The sequence below is a fragment of the Eulemur rufifrons genome, chromosome 20 (genome assembly GCF_041146395.1).
Source record: "Eulemur rufifrons isolate Redbay chromosome 20, OSU_ERuf_1, whole genome shotgun sequence".
Lineage (NCBI taxonomy): Eukaryota > Metazoa > Chordata > Mammalia > Primates > Lemuridae > Eulemur > Eulemur rufifrons.
Window position 1 is genome coordinate 11545504 of NC_091002.1, and position 22381 is coordinate 11567884.

At 42.4% G+C, this 22381-nt stretch overlaps 1 protein-coding gene across 1 annotated transcript in view; it reads left to right on the top strand.

Moving 5' to 3' along the window:
- The window catches only part of CFAP61 (cilia and flagella associated protein 61), a 254315-nt gene extending 232731 nt beyond the window's left edge, over nucleotides 1-21584 (top strand). The window contains exons 25-26 of the mRNA XM_069496104.1: nucleotides 12653-12743; nucleotides 21384-21584. Of these exons, the coding sequence (XP_069352205.1) occupies nucleotides 12653-12743; nucleotides 21384-21584 (292 nt within the window). The remainder of the gene's footprint in view (nucleotides 1-12652; nucleotides 12744-21383) is intronic.
- Nucleotides 21585-22381: the final 797 nt, after the last annotated feature.

A 22381-nucleotide genomic window follows, 5' to 3' on the forward strand; every position in this document is an offset into this window, starting at 1 on the left:
TTTGGTGAGGTGTCTGCTTACATCTTTTGCCTGTTTTTAAATGGGGTTGTTTGTTTTCATATTATTGAGTTTTAAGAGTCCCTTGTGGCCGGGTGCAGTGGCTCACTCCTGTAATCCTAGCACTCTGGGAGGCCGAGGTGGGAGGATCACTCAAGGTCAGGAGGTCGAGACCAGCCTGAGCAAGAGTGAAACCCCTTCTCTACTAAAAACAGAAAAATTAGCTGGGCGTGGTGGTGCATGCCTGAAGTCCCAGCTACTCAGGAGGCTGAGGCAGAAGGATTGCTTGAGCCCAGGAGTTTGAGGCTGCTGTAAGCTAGCCTGACGCCACAGCACTCTACTCAGGGCAACAGAGTGAGATTCTGTCTCAAAAAAAATAAATAAATAAAAAGAGTTCTTTGTGTATTGTGGATACTATTTCTTTATCAGATACGTGTTTTGCGAAGATTTTCTTCCATTTTCTCACTTGCTTTTTTATTTTATCATTTGGTTTTGATATCTTATTTCATATAAAGGTTTTAAATCCTATGAAGGGCCCTATCACCAGGATTTCTTACAAATCTTTCTTCCTGGTAGGTCATATCTAAGTGTAACGTGAATTGCTGGGGGGTCACCCATAGTGACATCGGGTCTCATCTGCCCTGGGTGGGCGCTCACAGTCCTGGCAGCCATCTGTCCTTGCTCTTAGGCTCTGCCCATCTCTCCAGGGAGTCCACGCTGAAGCCACGCCTGGGGTTGTGTCAACACATGCAGACTGGTCCACTGCTTCCTCTCTCTCATAAGTAACTAAGTATGGTATGTTTGAGGAACAAAAAGAAGCCCAGTGTGGCTACAGCAGAGGAAATGAAGGGCAGAGGAGCTGGATCAAATAGATCCTTGTAGGTAGCTGTTTGGATTTTGAATATGCTTGTTTCAAAGTATGAAGGGCAGCAACATGCCAATTCATGTTTTAAAAGTTCACTGTAGCTGCTGTATAGAGAATGGACTAAAGTAGGAGGCTGCAGCCATTATCCCAGATGAGGGATGGTAGTTTGGACTAGATGGGTGTAGGGTGAAGCAGTCTGCTGCGAGATGTATTTTAGAGGCTGTGTGTGCAAGACTTGCTCTAAGCTCTGGCAATAGATCCCACTGCTTACTTGACTCTCAGACCTAACAAAGCCAAACAGAACTCGTGCTTCCCTCCTTTGTAGTGGACCCCTGTGTTGCCCCTCACACTCCCTGTACCTGGTCTAGTTCCTCCGTTCCCCAGCTCGTGAATGTTGACTTGGAACTCACAGCTGCATCCTTGATATAACAAGCAAGCAGCCACCTGCCCGGGAGGTTACACTTTGCCCTGTTTTGGAGAATCCCACAGCCAATGACTGACCGACATGGAATACGGAAGGCTGACCCCCTGCCTCAAGGTCAGACAATCTCTGTGGTGCAGTTCACACTCCAGAGCTCACCATGAGACCAGGCTAAAGCCGTCTCCAGCTCAGATCCACTCCTGCCCATGTCTTCCCCACACCTCCTGCCTCATTCACGTCCCTCGGAGAGCCCTCCCTCAATAAGCCACTTGCAATATCCCGTGTTCATGGATTAGAAGAATTAACACTGTTTAAATGTCTGTCCTACCCAAAGCGATCTACACATTCAGTGCAATCTCTCTGAAAATTCCAATGGCATTTTTCACAGAAATAGAAAAAACAATCCTAAAATTCATATAGAACCACAAAAGAACCCAAATAGCCAAGCAATCTTGAGAAAGAATAAAGCTGGTGGCACCGCATTTCCTGATTTCAAACTGTATTACAAAGCTACAGTAATCAAAACAGCATGGTACTGGCATAAAAACAGACTCATAGATCTATGGACCAGAATAAAGAGCCCAGAAATAAATCTAAACATATACAATCAACTTTAATATCTGACAAGTGCACCAAGAATACACAATGGGGAAAAGATAGTCTCTTCAATAAATTGTGTTGGGAAAACTAGATATCTACATGCAAAAGAATGAAATTGGACCCTATATTACACAATACCCAAAAAGTAACTCAAAATAGATTAAAGACTTAAATGTAAGAACTGAAATCACAAAACTCACAGAAGAAAACAGAGGTAAAAAGTCCCTTGACACTGGTCTTGGCAATGACTTTTTGGATTTGACAACAAAAGCACGTTCAAGAGAAGCAAAAATAAACACGTAGATCTATATCAACTTAAAAAAACTTCTGCACAGCAAAGGAAACAATTTCAACAAAACAAAAAGACAGTCTATGAAATGGGAGAAAATATTTGCACACCATCTATCTAATAAGGGGTTAATATCCAAAATATAGAAAGAATTCAGATTAACTCAGTAGCAAAAAAATCCCAAAATAACCCAATTAAAAAATAGACAAAGGACCCGAATAGACAATTTTTCTGAAAAAGACTTATAAATGGCCAGCAGGCATAATATACAGAAAGGTGTTCAACATCCCTACCCATCAGGGAAACGCAAATCAAAACCACAATGAGATGTCACCTCACACTGATAGGTTGGCTGTTATCTAAAAGACAAGATCTAACAAGTGTGAGGGTTGGGCACAAGCCCCAGTCCTGTAATAAGCCTCTCTCAACTCCTTCCTCTCAAGACACCCCCTGGTGCCTCGCTCTTCCTGCTGCATTGAGCTAAACAAACCTGGCGTCGTTTCACCTGCTGGTCTTTGTCCACTGTTTCCTCCTGATTCCTTTCAGGTTATGCACTTTGGCAGGAACCACAGGAGTGACACTGTGTCCTCCCCAGTGCGTCATGTCAGGAGGTCCACGAGGCCAAGTGGTCCTTCCACTAGTGCTGTGAGCGAGGGTCACTTGGCTGGAGTGGAGGCTGCGGGCCCCTCCCCTGGAGACCATGTAAATACTTCTCATTTTTTTCCCACTGATTTTAACGTCCATTGACAGCTCTTGCCTGAAACAATTATTGCTGTGTTGTCTGCCAAATGGTGATTTTTCTAATCCCATCATTCATTCAAAATTTATCCCGCAGCATTCTGCTGCAAGGAAGAAGTGTTCCTTCTCCTCCATGTATTTGCTTATTCCTTTATTTACATCAGTGTAGACTTACAGAGCCTTATGCTATTTCATGGGTTAAAATCCATTACCCTCATTTATTGTGTTTTGGGGAGGTAAGAACTATGAATAGGACAGTTAAATTTTCATACTTGATCTTTGGAAACTACAAACCCAAAACCGTAAGAGTAACGAAAAAAGTAAAGAAACAGTTTGTAGTTTCTCATTGTCTCTGTAAAAGCTTCGGTAAAAATATGAACACATTAATTAGAAAAGCCTGTCATAAGGGAATCATTTAAGCATGTATTAAACATAGTGTGTCTATTCTGCACTGGTAAATGATAATTCTACTAACCACTTTTTTAAAATTTAAAAAGCAACTAATTTAACCAAAAGAATAATAAAGCTGTCAAATATCTTAATGGGGTTTGCTGCTTCTGGCAGCCTCAGCCTCACAAAAGGTAATTCCACCTGGCTCCTTTGTCCCCCTAGGACTCTTGGGGGTTTATGTGTATGTGCATGTAGACACTTTTTTCTTTTCCTGCAGAAAATAGATAGGAAATGGGCATGACCGTGAGCGAGGCTGAGTGGCCGCGTGGCCTAATGCTAGCCTGGGCTCTCTGCAGCCTAATTAAAGGAAAATGGTTGTGCTTTCTCTGAAGACAGAAGCCAGCTAAGAGGGGAGGAACACAGGAAGGGAGGCTGAAGCACTAAGAGCTTCCCTTTATCTCCAGAATTAAATGCTAACCTCGGCTCATTCTATTAGTCCTGAACTTATATAACAAATCAATGTAAATAGCTGGACAACTTCCAGAGCACTAGATTTATTGTACAAATTCAATTAATGCAGCCCCTAATAAACCAGCGATGTGCAAAGAAATACTGCAGATGGAATAAAAGGGAAGACACGTACAGCGAAACCTCAAGTCCTGTTCTGACTGCGGGCGTTGCAGCACGGGACCCCAAACCCAGTGTCCCAGCACGGCCAGCTGTGTGGGCAGACAGCACGATGAGTGCGCTTTGACTATGCACGCTGGTAAACTCACAGAAACAAAATAAACGACATGCTATATCTGTAAGAAAACTGCTTTGCTCTGGCAAATCAGATCAAAACTCAAACAGATCAGAAGAAAACTGGCCCGACTGGGCTTTGGAACGCCTGGACCTTGACCCTGGTCCTTCTTCCCCACTGCCGTCTTAGTACCCTCTGAACAGCTGATTCGACCATTTGAATTTAATCAGATCACCCAACAAAGCAGACAGAAAAGCAAGGAAAGAACTCCATTTGGAGAGTTTGTATTTAACTTTCAGACAAAAAAAAAAAATAATAATCATGGCCTCAATTTAACGATTTCTGTGTCATTTTTATTTATTTCCAGAGAACTCTTTCGTGCAGGACAAAACTTCATGAAGGCTTGTTATGATGTCCCTCTTACCTTTGTTGATCTATAAAACTGCAGGTAAATTAACTTATGCAGACACCCTTGAAGGGGGGAAAAGCAGTCCTGGAGGAGAAAAATTGCACTTACGCCAAAGACTTCCTTTCAATTAAACAGCAAACAAAAACTGCTTATTTTAATAATTTATTTAGTTTGTAATTCAAACCAGAAAGGATTTGAAGCAGCTTACACAAACACAGGCAGTCGGGTAAGTAAGAACAACAGCAATAACAATAGTTTATATGGAGCTTTTCCCTGGCGCCAGGTGTAAAGCCAGATCTTTTACCTGGAGTGTCTCCTTGAATTCTGCTAGAAACTCCTTGGAAGAAGGACCATCATTATCCCCATTTTACAGCTAAGAAGACAGAGCCTGGAAGAGGTTAAAGCTTCCTAGCCCAAGGTTACACAGGCTGACAAGTGGCAGAACTGGGAGAAAAAGAAAAAGAACATGAGTAAATGGGAAACTAAGGCCAGGACAGGAGCGGAGCTGAGGTGGAGAGACCTGTCCTCCAGAATGGTCTTTGGTTAGTAAATTTACACGGTGAGAATGGATCGGTACGTCGGCCCACACACGTGGCACTGAGCTCCCTAGAGGTCAAAGCAAGAAGTCAGTGGCTAGGTTCATAAGGTTCACGAGTCAATGTGTTCCATCTTCTAAGATGAAGCGCAGCTTTTCCTGGTCTGGAGTGTCGGGGATTCAGAAAAACAATTGGACGGCAGACACATTTTTTAGATAATTCTGCAAGAATATTATTTCTGAAAACTAAGACTCTGGTTGCAAGAGTGGCAGGGAGTTTGTGGTCCCCAAGAAATGTGCTCTGATAAAGGCACAGAAGGTTGGGATTCCATGTCCTTACAGACACTGAGGAACCTGAAGCAAAACTTGTGCTTGCGAAAGAGCACACCCTCCCTCCCTCGGCAGGGGGATGTCCGTCAGAGACAGCTCTGGGTGTGTTCGGCTCACAGACACATGTTTAACAAATCATGCCAGCTCCCATGGCCTCCAACAGACAGCAGCCCGCATATCCGGAGCAGAAAAAGATCTGCAAAACAGTGCCTCCCAGCACCAGGACAGCCAGTCTGGGGTCCCAGCGCAGGTGGGACCCCTGGTTTTAAGAAACGTTAGCTTCTGAGCTCCCAGGTAAACCAGGGTAATTAGCCAAAATCCCCTTCTGTAGCCTTAAGAGAGAAGATTTTTACAAGCCATTCAGAACATAGCTGATTTCTGCCAAAGATTAGAATTCTGGTCTTACTGTCAATGGATCATAAGCTGTTTCTGGACAGGAGTGAACATCCAACTCCAGTCTAGGTTGTGACCATGAAACTGTAGCCAAATCATAGTCTGAAGATACTTGTTTTTCTGTGATATCCACCTTGGCGGGTGAAAATTAAAACTGGTTATCAAACAATTAGTTAGTTTTGCTTTCAAAATCATTAATCTTAACCTTTCTAGATTTACCTCAAAGCAATAATAACAATAAAAAAAAAAAGACTAGGTACACATTCTGGCAATCTTAGGTTGAACTCAAAAAAATATTTACGATCAAACTTCCATTTTGGTCTTTAGAGTTTTTTGTCACAGGGCATCAGGGTTATGTCTGCTCGTGTAAAATATGGCATCCATGAATAAACTCTACCAGCCTGGAAACGTGGGGTTTAATTTCCAAGCAAACCTAGGGTTAACTGTAAATATTTATTTGTTCTATTCTTATTTTTGAAACTTTTATTGCAACGCACAAATCCACTTTATGGGCAAAATAAATTGACCATAACACAATCTTACAGTGTGAACAAAAATTGCTCCCTATTCTCTGCATTTAAGCCAAGTCAGGACAGATGGGGACATAGAGAACTCTGAGGACACTGAGACTGTCTCACCAGCTTGGAGGAGGTAGTTACCTATGGAAAATATTGTATGGGTTTTTTTTCCCCCCAAAATATTTAATTTTGGGACAGATTGGAATCTAGAGTGATAGACATGTTCTAGCTCTGGGAACTTCCACTAAAAACTAATACAACATGTCTATCACTCCCAATTTTCATAAACTTAAGTTTAAGAAAAGATTTTCATTATTACAAAAGTAGATGCTATAGATTCTATTGGGTATCCCAGCAGACACAACATCCATTCTCTCTTTCCTCTTCAGAGACAGAATTCTGATTTATAGGACAGTATATAATACCCAAAATAAATGACGGTGATTCCCAGCCTCCCCCATGTGCCACCCCCAGCAGCTAACAAAGCCACATGACCAAATGTTGGCCAGTAAGAATGAAATAGAAGTGCTTTGTGAAACTTCTAGGAATTTTCCTTAGAGGAGAATGGAAGGGCCCTCTTTTTCCCTATCTCCACCCCAGAACATGTGTGTGATGACTGGAGTTCAGCAGTCATTTTGTGTCATGAAGCCAAAGCCCCTGTGAATGGTGCTATGCTCTGATGTCCATGGATACATCATGCCAGCCCCAGACTACCCATCTAGACTTTCTTCACATAAAAAAAGTATGCCTCGGCCTTTTTTTTTTTTTTTTTTTTTGAGACAGAGTCTTGCTCTGTCACCCTGGCTAGAGTGCCATGGCATCAGCCTAGCTCACAGCAACCTCAAACTCCTGGGCTCAAGCAATCCTTCTGCCTCAGCTTCTCGAGTAGCTGGGACTACAGGCATGCGCCATCATGCCTGGCTATTTTTTTCTATATATATTTTTTAGTTGTCAAGATAATTTCTTTCTATTTTTTTTAGTAGCGATGAGGTCTCGCTCTTGCTCAGGCTGGTCTCGAACTCCAGAGCTCAAACTATCCACCCACCTCGGCCTCCCAGAGTGCAAGGATTACAGGCGTGAGCCACTGCGCCCGGCCCCTCTGCCTTTTTTAAAGGCACAGTTACTTTGAAATTTTCTGTAATTACAATCAAACCTTATCCTAGCTGATATAGGAGATACCAAGGAAACTGGGTTGATTAAGCAAGTTGCTAGAAAGACTTGGGAATGAGCATAAGCAAATGAGATGTGGTTGTGCAGTTATCTGAACAGCAGGGGTCATGCAGAATTACGGGTAAGACTCAGTTCAGCCACTTCCTAGCTGTGTGACCTTGGGAAAATCATTTAACCTCTCTGAACTATTTCTTCAGCTGTAAAATGCAAGTCCCACTTTGGAGGATTAGAATTAGGAAGAAATGAGATAATGCACAGAAATTATTTACAACAGTGTCTGTAGGTTTGTGTCCCCAGGTGAACAGAACAGTGCCTCCAGCATCAAGCTGTGACAGAAAATCACGTGTCCCAGAGAGTAGTAAGCATCCGCCAGGTGGTATGCAAGGTAACTTAGCACAACCACACGTCTTATTGATTATGAATTAATTTTAAAAAGAATCAGAAAAAATATAACAAGCACATCAAACCTGTAATTTCATAGATATTATTGCTTAGGATGAGGCAAAAGTAATTATTTCAGTTTAAAAAAAGGTAAATCAATGTAAAGAAAATTTTGGAAGTAATCAGTAATGTAGTCACACACAAAAAAGATGGGTTCCCAAGTGACTGAAGTTTGGCAAACACTAGCCCAAGAGAGGCAGACCTAGAAATGCAGCTACAGAAAGGACAAAGAACTGAGGTCAAGAGGGCCACAGTTTCATTCCTGGCTGGGCCATGCTGTAGCCTTGGACCTCCCTGGAGTGTACCCCCTGCAGTCCTTCCACGCTGTGCCACCTGCACCCCGCCATGTGCACTTTTGGGGACAGGGACTCCCCTTCACCACAGTACCCTCAGTGCCCAACACAGTGTCTGACATAGACATAATGGCTGTAACTGATTAATGAGAAAGGATGGCTCCCTAGGTCTTCCCTTCCTTGCCACTTTGCAGCCGTGAAGTCAGAAGCTCTGGATGACACCTGGGTCAGAGAAGAGACAGGAGACAAGGTCTTCATGGGAGCACCAGGAAGGAATGAGTTGAGGGGTGGAGTGAGGCAGCACAGGACAGAGGGCCAGAGGGAAGTGGGTGTTGGAAATAAGCAGGGTTGGAAAGGCCTCATCACACCTGTTAGGACGGATGGGTGGGTGGGCGGGAAGACGAAGCAAGGAAGATAGGACATCGCTCTGGTGTCTTCAGCACATGGACCAGCAAGGGAAGAAGACATGGCAGAGTGGCTTCAGAGACGTGTTTACACACACCTGCCTCCATCTCACCCAAACTTCTCAGCCAGGCTTGGCACCCCCAGACGCCTGCCATAGCTGGTACGGATGAGCGACACCGGCCAGGCTGGTGGGATGACAAGGATGAACCACAGAGGGCATCTCTCGCAACTGGGCCGACTGCTGCCACACAGCAACAAGGACCCAGCATTGCCTCATCTGGTTTTTCAAAGAAAGGCCTGAAATGCAAATTCCAAACGTTGCTCAGGCCAGAATGAACATGTTCGTAGGTCATACCTGGCCTCAGGGTGTCTATTTGCTACCATGATATTTGTCACTGCCCACCTTCTGTGTGTCGCATGTAAAGGTGGCACAGACAAGAGAAGAACCCTGGCAGCCGTGCTCTATCCCGTGGGATCATAAGGTTGAGACTCATTACTGAGCATGCCCTGTGGCCAGGCACCTCAGGAAGAGAACTGTCTACGCTCTGCCATGAATCTAGGGTGGCGTCTGTCACGGAAAGTTCACGCACAAATGAGAGCATCGTTCTCTAAGGAAGCCTACGGACCACCCTAGTTGCATTCCCCACCTGGACAAAAGGCGGCTCTGAGCAGAACTCTGTGCAGGTGTGAGTGGCAGATGTGGAATCCTCTTAACAGCTCTAAAAGCAAAAACTGGCTATTATCACACCAAGAGAAAATTAGAATGCTTTCATTAAAAAAAAAAAAAAAAAGAATCTTGGAAAAAGTAATGCATTTCTTCTCTGCCCGCGCACCTCCTTTTTGCTAACGGTTGCACAGTTCAGCCGCTCGCAGCCGAGCGTGTCGGTGCCGTGAGAGGCAGCCTTGCTCCTGCAGAGCTCCTTGCCCGCTGCTCCGTCAGACCAGCCTTGGCCTTGGGGTTAAGATCCAGGCCTTTACTGGACACCCTCTACCCACCGCTCTTTCCCCGTGGACGTGTGGTGCTTGTCCCCATAGCTGCTTGCAGTGCGTGTGCGGAGCTGCCTTTCCCAGCCTCCAGCCTGGCCAATGGCCGGACTGCTTTTCAGATCCCCACCCGGTTTGTCTGAGTTTGTCAATACAGCAGCCTCGGTGGCCAGATGAGAGTGAGCTCCGGAGAAGTCTAATCAATTGCTTAATGATTGGACCATATCGACCAGGAATGGTTAATTCACTTCCACAAGTCAACATCTCCTGGGGCTTCCTAGAAAAGTGTATTATTTGCAAAAGTGATGGAGAATTTAAGTCCTCCCAAATAAACCAGGCCAGCCATTGGCAAAGTGAACAGAGATAGCAGTGTCCTCTGTTTAGGTCCTGGAGACTTCAGGTGACTTTTTCCTCACAGCTGTGTAGACACGGTTTTGGTGGTACTAATGCCCCAATGCACACAGCCACTTAAAAAGCAACTATTAACACGCTGTCTTTCCTCAACTTTTGAAACTCCCCATGCTTGTCTTCACGGCACCGCCGGAAGTTCCCGCCCTCTCGGTTTGCGGGTCTCTGGGTTCCCGCCCGACCCTCTCTCCGGAAGATTTCTAGACAACCAGCTACGCAGGTTACTTAGTGGCTCCTTTATTAATCTTCTCTTTTTTAAATATGATTTGGAAAAGAAGTCAATATTCTTTTATTTTTTAAATTTATAATATCATGAATGGAAATATATTAATAAATTTCCCAAAAGCTTATCAGTAATGCTGATGATGCCGTAGCTCTCAGCAGCCGTTAATACACAAACCTGCCCCCCAGCTTTGCAAGTACTCGGGATGCTCCTCTCCTTTCTACAGAGAAGGAAACTGAGGCCTGGAGGCCATTCCATGTCGGGGGCGGGTAGACCCAGTGAGCCACCCTAACCCCCTTTCACCCGCCTTCACAGGGTGGCTGTGGCTGGTGCTGAAGCTTTCCTTGGACGGGGGGAAGCACCTGAGTCTGATCTTTGCCCTCACCGTGCAGGTCTCCCCCGGGAGCTTGGCCCTGAGGCCCAGCCCTGGACCAGCCACTGTGGGGACCCCGAGCCCACAGCCTCATGCCACGCGTCCATTCATTTTAGAAGCTGCTGGCAAGTTTGCTGTCCGTAGTGTTTTGTTATTGGGAGAACACTACTTTTGAAATAAATACTGGACACTATAGGATTTTTAAAGTATTTTATAAAAATTGTCACACAGCCCCCATTTTCTCCAATAAACGTTAATTTGCCAGAAGTTCAGAGGGCAGGAAGGAGGCAGCAGTGAATGGGCGGAGCACAGAGGATTTTTTAGAGCAGCAAAACTCTTCCATATGGCAGAAGCTGTGGGAATGTCGGCACTTGGATAGTGGCCAGGGCTCAGGAGCATCAGCCGGGTATTCCTAAGGGAAGTGGGGTGTCCCCAGAGCGCCCTCTCTGCAGCAGACAATGAAGGGTCACCAATGGGCACCACAGAGGCAGAGTTGTAAAAGCAAGGGAAGGGAAGGGAAGGCAGGGAAGACTCGGAACAGCACCTGGGTCGCTGGAACAGGGCTGGGCTGGAGGAGAGGAAGGCAGAGATAAAGAGGCCGTGACACCTGGACAGATGTGGCTGTAGACCCCCAAGCCAAGAGGGTGGGAACTTCTGATGGTACCGTGGAAACAAACATGGGGGATTTCAGCAATTGAGAAAAGACAGGCCGGGCGCGGTGGCTCAGGCCTGTAATCCTAGCACTCTGGTAGGCCGAGGCGGGTGGATCACTCGAGGTCAGGAGTTCGAGACCAGCCTGAGCAAGAGCGAGACCCTGTCTTTACTAAAAATAGAAAGAAATTATCTGGCCAACTAAAATATATGTAGAAAAAATTAGCCGGGCATTGTGGTGCATACCTGTAGTCCCAGCTACTCGGGAGGCTGAGGCAGTAGGATCGCTTAAGCCCAGGAGTTTGAGGTTGCTGTGAGCTAGGCTGATGCCACGGCACTCACTCTAGCCCGGGCAACAAAGCAAGACTCTGCCTCAAAAAAAAAAATATTGAGAAAAGACAGTATGTTAATACTTGGAGAGATGTATGAACTGAACAACAAAGTAGGCAATTCAGCAGGAATTTATGTCCTGTTCTGGGCAAGTGAGTAGGTGATAGGCGGCACTGATACAGCTGAGTGCCATGCTGACCCTAATGCAGACCCTTGTCATCGTGTCTTCTAGTGCCTCCGCAGCCCTCGCTCTCCAATTCCATCCCTCAGAACTGACTTTTATGTCTTGGAAAACAGAAGGTGCTCATCGACACAGGGCACCAGCTTTTTCTTCATCTGTGCACACACATGACGTCTATTAACAATCACAGCAACAGCAAACTCACAAGCAGAGGAGAGCAAAGCCCACATAATCATCATGGCTCTGACCCTGTAGAAGTTGAGTTTCCTGTTCCAAGACCATTTAGCATTAAAATAAAGGAAGAGTTAAAATACCAATAAATGTTCTTGTTATTCCAAGAGTCCATCACATTTTTAGTGACCACCTGCAAATAAAAGATAGCCGTACTGTCCTCCCTGTAACAAAGCATTTATTCAGTTTTCAGTGAAAAGTTAGGCAAATATAAACACCAAAAGAGTGGCTCCCCGACAAGAGATTCAATTAAGCCTCAGCCCAACTGTGCGAAGACCATGTTGCAACACCGCGGCAGCCTGTTTTTCTGGTCATTATTAATCCAGAAACCTTAATGATGAACAACATTTGTGTTATTGTCTACCCAAATTTAATTTGTTTATGCAGCAGTTCAGTTAATCTTGCAATCTGTTTTTCTCAAACGAGGGCAGATAATGGAGACACCGTTCTTTACAAGTCTTCAGGCTTTTAAATTCTGATAAAATCAGGATTCTTCACTGGGTCTTGCCCCAGCTCTGAATTAAACCACTTTAAACGTAATTACGGAACCTGGCCTTCCAGCAGGAACATCCATTTAAAGAATTGATTGGCCAGGCTGTTCCACAAGGCATTTTATGAGCAAACGATTGCAATGGGGCCAGAACTGTAATTTATAAAGGCAAAAAAGCAGGTAAATACTTTATTAGTGGTAATGAGAGGGTTGCTAGCTCACTGAATCTCTTCTTTCCTCACTAGCTACTTCACAGAGTCGTGGTGCATGGCCCTCTTCCACGATCGTTTTATTGATCTCAGGAAAGAGTTACGCCAAATCTTAGTCTCCAAGAAGGTAAGAGTGATTAATGGATATGAGGATCATTCCTTGCAAATTTTAAGCAGTTGATAGTTGTTGATCATTTGGACTTTTTCCTACATTCCCATTTTATGGTTTTGCTTTTTAAACCAACTATATTTCATATAAACAAACTACGGAGTACGTAAGCATAGACAGTGATATTTCAGGGAAAGTGATTTTATTTAAATCCTTTTATGGAGGGCAAATTTCTTTTCTCTTTTTACATGTAACTGTATTTTTATTATCAGCTAAGAGTGTTGGCTGATAACTGGATATGGGTTACATTACTTGCCCTAACGCATGAAGATTGCATTCCTTTAGTTTCTGTCTGTATTTGCCAGCCATTTGCTGAGCATTCATGTGTGTGTTGTTTTAAAGATGTAAAGAGAAGTCATCCAGATGTCATAATGCACCCATTTTGTAATTGAAACGTCTTTCTCAAAGTGATACAGTATTAACTGGAAGTTAGTCTACATATTCTAAAGGCTCCAAACTCAGCAAGAAATTTGACTCTGCAATGTATATAAATAGCGGAAGTATTTGTGAAACTTCAGAGTAAGTTAGGTCTTTCAATACTAGAGTCCTTAGCAGAGTTGTGGAAAGTTAACACCCGTGCTCAGAGAGTGGTCGAATATCCATCCTAGACTTTGCTTTGTGCAGACAAGGGCTGGGGCCTGGGTCAGTTTCTACATCGTTTTGCCATCTAACGGGCAATTCCTACGTCTCCATTGCCACTCCCACTTGAGAACACCCACCAGCCTTGCAGGTTCCCATGGTGTAAGCTACCTTATTGGACTGCACAGCTGGAGATCACAGACCAAGTGCCCACTGCATTCTAGCAGGCAGCATGGGCCACCTCTCTGAGTCACGACAAGAACCCTCGGAGTTGATGGGGTACTGGTGTTATCATCTCGATTTTACCAGTGAAGAAGCCGAAGCTTAGAGATTTTAAATAATCCTCCATGTTGACACAGCTAGCCAGTGGCCAGCAAGCTTCAAACTCAAGGGTCTCTCACCCCAAGGCTGAGATCATAGTCCATCTGGGGCCCAACTGCTTGTCCCAGAACTTTCTTCTCATTGCCAGCAGTTTTACTCCTCGGGTCCCACTGGGAAATGTGAATAATTTACTAATAGGAAGTAGGTTCAGATTGGGAAGCATAGGTTGAAAGTTTAAACCAAACTGAAATGTCTTTAGGACCCAGGCAGGTAAATGCAAATGAGGGAAGTAGAGAGCATGATGTCTAGATGCCAAGGTCAGATGCTGTGAAAGCCATTCGTGTAGAAATGCAGATAGACGTTAAAGATGCTCCAGGTCAAACAGGTCCCTGCACTTCATCCTGGGTCTGCAGCGAGGTCACCTCAGGCTGAAATCTGAACCTGAGTTGTGAGCCTGGTGCTTACTGAACTCTGCTCAACTCCTCAGACACCTCCCTTCCTTCCAGAATGTAATCTGCACGTTTCCTACTGCCCCAGTGGTAAAGATTTGTTTTCTAGTGATCCCATCAAAACTCCATGACTAAATCTTTATATTTTTTTATTATTTTTTTTTTTTAGAGATGGGGTCTTGCTATGTTGCCTGGGCTGATCATGAATGCCTGGGCTTAAGCTCTCCTCCCACCTCAGCCTCCCGAGTTGGTAGGACTACAGGCGTAAGCCACCGTGCTGGCTTTTGGATCTTTCTTAACCAGAGGTCCACATTTTGCAGGGAGCCAAGGGGTTTTAGGCATCAGGCTTAAAAGGGAAGATTTCCCTTCACCTTTTCAAGTAAACTATCAAGCCCAGTGGCATCCTTCATGTTCCTGGTGCTCACTGACACACCCTCAAACTTTTATCCCTGACCTGACATTTGCTGTGGACCAGTTTGCTATGAATAAACTCAAGTGTGAACAGCAGGCTCAGTCAGTAGACCAGAAGTAGCCACGGACATTTGCCAAAGACACACTAAGGACTCCCCAACCATTCTTGTGGGTTTTCTAGATTTCCAGAAAGCAAAATCTCTGGAAGAAAAATCTCCACAGGGGATTGTTCTGTTTTCAGCATTTCCATTTGTCAAACGGGAAAGGCCTCAGGGAGAGGCGGTGCACAGAGTGATGTGTGTGCTAGCTCAGTGGGACCACTCAGTGTGGCCTCGGGCAGATCCTCTGATGCCTGTGGAACAAGGGCCAGCTGTTTCCCCCTCAGAGGGCTGTGGGAGGAGCGGCAGAGGCGATGTGTGTGAGCACATGGCACAGAAGAATGGCTCAGTGAGTGCCGTCACCACCAGCAACAATGGCGGTGACAGAGACAGGCTGACAGTGGAAGTGATGGCCATATAAACAGACATGCAGGAATTTGATTCAAGAGTCTGGTAATAGGCAAATAAAATGGACAGCCTGCATAAAAAATAACAGTAATTCCTTTTCTCAGATATTGAAATGATGTAATTCATTTTGTTTCACTTTCTACCTTGCCTTCAGGGAAGTACAGAAGTTCAATCCCATTAACTGTGATATCCTAGAGTTCAGTATATCAATTTTCCTTTCCCTCCACACATGAAGAAAAGAATAAAAGACTATTATCTATGACTGTTATTAGAAATCATCTCAAATGTATATATTTATTTTTTTAAAAGCTCATTATAAGATATCTCAAATCCTTTTGGGAAAGTAAAGAAAGGGGCAGATTATAAATGCACTGGCACTGCATTGTACAAGCCAAAGAGTCACTGACCAAGGTAAAATTTTGTGTAGTCAAAATGATCCTTCAAAATTGTTTAAGAAAGATGTAACCGTTATAAACATATACTCATTTAACAACAGAACACCAAAATATATGAAACAAAGCTGACAGAATTGAAGAAAGAAATAGATAGTCCTAAAATGATAATTGGTGATTTCAATGTCCCACTTTCAATAATGGACAGAACAACCAGATAGAAGATAAATAAGGAAATAGAGGATTTCAACCCCACTGTAAACCAATTGGACCTAACAAACATGTACAGAATACTACACTCAACAGTAGAATGTATGTTCTTCTCAAATGCACATGGAACATTCTCCAGGATATGCCACATGTTAGGCCACAAAACAAGTGTCAATAAATTTTAAAAGACTTAAGTCAGACAAAGTATATTCTCCAACCACAATGGAATGAAGCTGGAAATCCATAACAGAAAGAAAATTGGAAAACTCACAAATTTACGGAAATTAACACACTCTTAAACAAACAGTGGGTCAAAGAAGAAATCAGAAGGCTTATTTGAAATACTTAGAGAAGAACGAAAACTAAAATACAACACACAAAAATTTATGGGATGCAAAGAAAGCAATTTTCAGAGGAGAATTTATAGCTATAAATGCCTACATAAAAATTATCTCAAATCAATAACCTAATTTAAAAAAAAATAACCTAATTTTATACCTTAAGGAACTAGAAAAAGAAAACCAAACTAAACCCAGATGCCAGCAGTAGGAAGGAAATAACACAGATTAGAGCAGAAATAAATGAAATGGAGAATAGAAAAATAAAGAAAATCAATGAAAACAAAAGTTAGTTCTTTGAAAAGATCAACAAAATTGACAAACATTAGCTAGACTAAGAAGAAAAGACTCAAATTATTAAAATCTCAAATGGAAGTCGGGACATTACTACCAACCTTACACAAATAAAAAGGGATTATAAGAGAATACAATGAACAAGTGTATGCCAGCCAATTAGCTAACCTAGATGAAATGGACACTTTCCTAGAAACAAACAAAAACTGACTCAGGAAGAAATAGAAAATCTCAACAGACCTATAACAAGTAAAGATATTGACTCAGTAATCAAAAACCTCCTCAAAAAGAAAAGCCCACGACCAGATAGCTTCACTAATGAATTCTACCAAACATTTAAAGAAGATTAACACCAATCCTCTTGAACTCTTCCAAAAAAAAAAAAGGGAACCATTCTATGAGGCCAGCATTATCCTGATACCAAAGCCAGACAAACACACTACAAGAAAAGAAAAATATAGACCAATATCCCTTGTGGATTTAGATGCAAAAATCTTCAGCAGAATATTAGCAGACCAAATACAGCAGCATATTAAAAGAATTGTACACCATAACCAAGTGGGATTTACTCCAGGAATGTAAGGGTGGCTCAGCATATGAAAATGAATCAATGTAGTATACTACTTTAATAGAACAAAGAGTTTGGAAAACACTATCATCTCAACTGATGCAGAACAAGCATTTGACAAAATCAAACACACTTTCATGGTAAAAACACTAAGAAAAACCTATTAATAGAAGGGAACGTCCGCAATCTGATAAACGGTATTTAACAAAAACTCACAGCAACATCACACTCCGTGGTGAATGACTGAACGCTGAAATCTTATCCCTGAGATCTGGAATAAGACAAAGATGCCTGCTTTCACCACTTATATTCCATATGGCACTGGAAGTTCTAGCCAGAGCAATCAGACAAGAAAAAGAAATAAAGGTATCCACATTGGAAATGAAGAAGTAAAACTATCTGTATTCTCAGATGATGTGATCCTAAAAAATCCACAGAATAACTATCAGAGCTAATAAGTGAAGTCAAGTAAGTTGCAGAATACAAGATCAGCACACAATAATCAGTTGTTTACATTAGTAATGAATCATCTGAAAATGAAATTAAGGAAAAGTTATAATAGCATCAAAATGAATACTTGGGAATGAATTTATCCAAAGTGGTGCAAGACTTGTACACTGAAAACTACAAAACATTCTGAAAGAAATTGAAGATAATCTAAATAAATGGAAAGACATCTATATTCATGGATTTGAAGACTTCGTATTGCCAAGATGGCAATACCGCCTCAAACCATCTACAGATTCAGTGTAATCTTTTCAAAATCCTAGGGGCATTTTTTACAGAAATACAAATCCTAAGTTCATATGCAAATGCAAGGAACTCCAAATAGCCAAAAATATCTTAGGGCGGGTAGAGGTGAGGGAAAGATCAAAATTGAAGGAATCAACATTTTCCGATTTCAAACCAGGACAGTGTGGTATTTGCATAAGGATAGATATGTAGATCAATGCAATAAAACAGAGGGTCCAGAAATAAACCTGTTTACAGGAAAAGATGCTCAGCATCACTAATTATTAGGGAAATGCAAATCAGAACCACAGTGAGATACCACTTCACACCCACTAGGATGGCTAAAATCTAAAAAGAGGGTGGAAGGAATAAATGTTGGTGAGGATGTGAAAAAACTGCAACCCTTGCATTGCTGATGGAATGTAAAATTGTGTAACTGCTATGGGAAATAGTCTGATGACACCTTAAAAGTTATGTATGACCCAACAATTGGACTCCCAGGTATATATTCAAAAGAGTTCAAACAGGTATTCAAAATGACCACTTGTATATGGATGTTCGAATAAGCATTATTCAGAATATCCATAAGGAAACAACCCAAATGTCCACCAACAGAGCAATGGATAAACAAATGTGGTCTATGCACACGATGGAATAGTATTCAGCCATGAAAAGAAGTGAAGTACTAATACATTCTACAATACAGTAGATGAACCTCAAAACATTATGCTAGAAGGACAAAAACCATATGATCATTTCAATAAATACAGAGAAAACATTTAATCATCAGGGAAATACAAATTAAAACCACAATGAGCTATCTCCTCACATCTGGGAAATGGCTGTTATCAAAAGATGAAAGATAAAAACTGTTGGCAAGGATGTGGACAAAAGGGAATGCTTGTACACTGTTGGTGGAAATGTAAACTAATACTGCCATTTTGGAAAACAGTATGGAGGTTCCTTACAAAACTAAAAATAGAATTACCATATAATCCGGCAATCCCACTTGTGGGTTTATAGCCAAAGGAATTGAAATCAGTATGTCGAAGAGATGTCTGTACTCCCCTGTTTATTGTAGCATTATTCACAATAGCCAAGATGTGGCAACAACCCACGTGTCCATACCATAGACGGATAAATGATAAAGAAAATGTGGTGCACATACACAATGGAATATCATTCAGCTTATAAAAGGAAATTCTGTCATTTGCAATAACATGGATGAACCTGGAGGGAATTACGCTAAATGAAATAAGCCAGACACAGAAAGACAAATACTGCATGATCACATTTACAAGTGGAATCTATGAAAGTCAAATTCATAAAAATAGATGGTGGAATGGTGGTTAATAAGGCATGGGGGTGGGGGTTTGGGAGCCTGGAAAGAAAGGGGAAATGTTCAAAGGGAACAAAGTTTCAGTTTCACAGGAGAAACAAGGTTGGTGACCTATTGCACAGCATGGGTGCCTAAAGTTAGTAATAATGTCTATTTAAAATTTGCTAAAAGAGTAGATTTTAAATGTTCTCACCACAGAGAAATGGTAAGTATGTGAGGTGTCAGATATGTCAATGAGCCTGATTTAATCATTGACAATGTATACTTGTATCATGACATCACATTGTACCTCATAAACATACAAAATTATTATTGGTCAATTTAAATAATATTTAAAAATAAATAAGTTAAGAAAGGAAGTTTCAGAAGATTATGAAAAATAACACATTTTGCTAAGTCCAAGAAACCAGACAAAAAAAGTCACGTATTATGTGTGGTATTATGAGAGGTAAGTTGATCACAGATGAGCACTGTGTGAGGGGAGGTGGTCACCAGGGGAAGTGGCCACACTGTGAGGGCAGGTGGTCACACTGTGTGAGGGGAAGGTGGTCACACTGTGTGAGGGGAAGTGGTCACACTGTGTGAAGGGAAGGTGGTCACACTGTGTGAGGGGAAGTGGTCACACTGTGTGAGGGGAAGGTGGTCACACTGTGAGAGGGGAGGTGGTCACTCTGTGTGAGGAGAGGTGTCACACGGTGAGAGAGGAGTTGGTCACACTGTGTGAGGAGAGGTGGTCACACTGTGAGAAGGGAGGTGGTCACACTGTGTGAGGAGAGGTGGTCACACTGTGAGAAGGGAGGTGGTCACACAGAGGAGGTGGTCACATGTGAGAGGTCACACTTCAAGAGCAAATGTCCAAAAATCTCTTTACAATCTAGAGCAGTGCTTGCCTTGGATAAACTTTAAAATTTCCATTTTGTGATCTTACACTACTTACCCCAATGTCAGAACAGCATCATACAATGAGTCGAAAATCTTCTATAATTTTATTAAGTTCATTGTCTTATTTTGGTTTGATACAATTCTCCAGAAAAATTAAGGAAGAAAGAATAAACCTCCTATACATTGCAGAATATGTCCATGCGGACACATTGGTGGCACTCAAAGTTTTCATCACCTCTAATACATAGCTCTGGGCATCAGCTGGCTTTTCCCTCTCACTGCCTTTGTGGGGCTGTTTTAAATCCGAATTCCTGGGACCTCCACTGACTGTTATGCCAAATGCTGGGTGTATAATCTCTGACATCTATCCGTGTCTCGCTTAAATAACAAAGTGATAATTACGTTATGCCTCCATATAGCTTTAAATCTATTTTTCTATCTATAAGTTCTTACCATTAATAAATCAATGATCCATTAGAATCCTGCAAGTAATCATTTTTTCTTTCTGTTCATAATAAAAAGAATTATTGGAAGTGAAAATAAATATACAAGTCCACGTGACTCTTCCTTTAGGGTGATGTTCAAGGATCATAGCGTTAAAAAAGCATACAGCTCAAACCTGGGTAAAGTGCTTTTTATAGCAACCCTATACGGAGGGGGAGAGATGTGGTGAGGAAGCAAATACAGTGAAATGTTGACTGTAGAGTCCAGATGGGGTGTGTGTGCAGGTGTTCACTGTACAGTTCTGTCAACTTACCACCCTGTCTGAAAATTTCTATAATGAAACGTTGGGAAAATCTCTACTATATTATAGATATGCACAGCCTATGATTCTCAGCTTCAAATAACTTTATTCACTCTGAGTCCTGTCTTTAAAAACATCAGTGAAATTTGACTTTCTTATGAATTTATTCTAAGGTTTTAAAATCCTATTTCTTGGGGATTGTAACCAAGTAAACTAAACTATCTAGGAGTTTTCAAGTAAAACTGTTTAATCCCTTCCTTTCTTATTTTTAAAACAAACGTGATCTACAGATAATTTTTCTCTGAAAATTAAGGGCTTGAAATTACTAAATCCCTGGTGAGTCTTGAGGACATCATGCTAAGTGATCTAAGCCGGTTACAGACAAATACTGTACGATTCCAGGCGCACGAGGCAGCTAGAGTCGTCAAAATGACAGAGACAGACAGTAGAATAGGGGTTGCCAGGGCCCGAGGCGGGGGAGATGGAGAGTTACTGTTTCATGGGGACAGAGTTTCCGCTTGGGAAGATGAAAACAGTTCTGGAGAGGGATGGTGGTGACGGTTGCACAGCAATGCGAATGACTTAATACCACTCAACTGTACACTTAAACACGGTGAAAATCATACATTTTAATGATATATATATTTTGCCACACGATTAAAAATAATTTTTAAAACAGTTTAAAGAAACAATTAAAAATAATTCTTAAAAAGCTAGAAAAAAATTACCATCCTGGGGGAGCCGAGCACGATCTTTTCCATTTTAGCCAAACTGCCCTGTTACTGTGCAGACCGAGTCACGTCTGTGTCTGGCCTCTTACTGTGTTTTACAGGAGGAAGACCTTCCTTCCATAGAACAGTTTGCCCATCAGATAGAAAATGGAGAAATACACCTGACGGAGAAGCCCAGGAAGTACCTCAAAAGAGTTTTCCAGGAAACCATCTACAAACCCCTGGTGGAGAAGGGCATCCTCAACTACCTGCAGGATAACCGTTACCACCTGCCCATGTACGCGTGGCCAGGCATAATTTAGCTGTGGCTGGGGCCTCCCCTTTTCTTGTGCATGCATGTAGTTCCTAGAAGTGCTCTCTGAAAATAGAAAAGGTCTCCGAAGCCTGGCTTGACGGCGAAGTGCGAAGTGCCCCGGTGATTTTGTGGAGTCTTCTCCGCCTCTATTTATGCCTGTAGCTTCTTGTTGCTCCAGTAGGTGGCGCACGGCCGTGCGTCTCTGTGCTGGGGCAGGACGCTTTACAAACACTACGCATGTTCCTGTGCAGAATAATCCATTTTAGCAATAAAACGAGAGCACACTGTGTAAAAACTTCTTTTTTAACCTTGGGTGTGATTCTGTTTTGATTTCCTGGAATTTTCTGCCACCAGTCTTGTTAGTTCTTCGTATGTTTATTCAGTAATACTTGTGGGTGATAAAAAAAAGAACATCACGTGCCCAGAATGGAAAATTAGTAAAGCAGATGTTGAGATATTAAATCTGTAGTCTAGTATCAAGAGCTCTGACTGTGCAGGAAAGCTTACATGACCTTTGGAAAGGAGGAGGCTGGTAGCACAACCCCAGTATTTCTATTTGGTGTTGCAGATAGGGAGCACACAGCTGCTGGCAAACTGGAAGATCAAGGGATCTGCACACAGGTTCTAGATTTTAACATGATAGTGGGAAATTAATCTAGTTCATTTTCTTTGACCCTGAGCACTGTTGCTTTGCATTTGGGGTGGGGGTGGGGGGTTCTCTGGTACATGTCACCTGTAATGCAGATCAGAAACCCTTTTTCTTATAAATAAAGCAAATTAATTGCCTACTAGAAAACACATGGA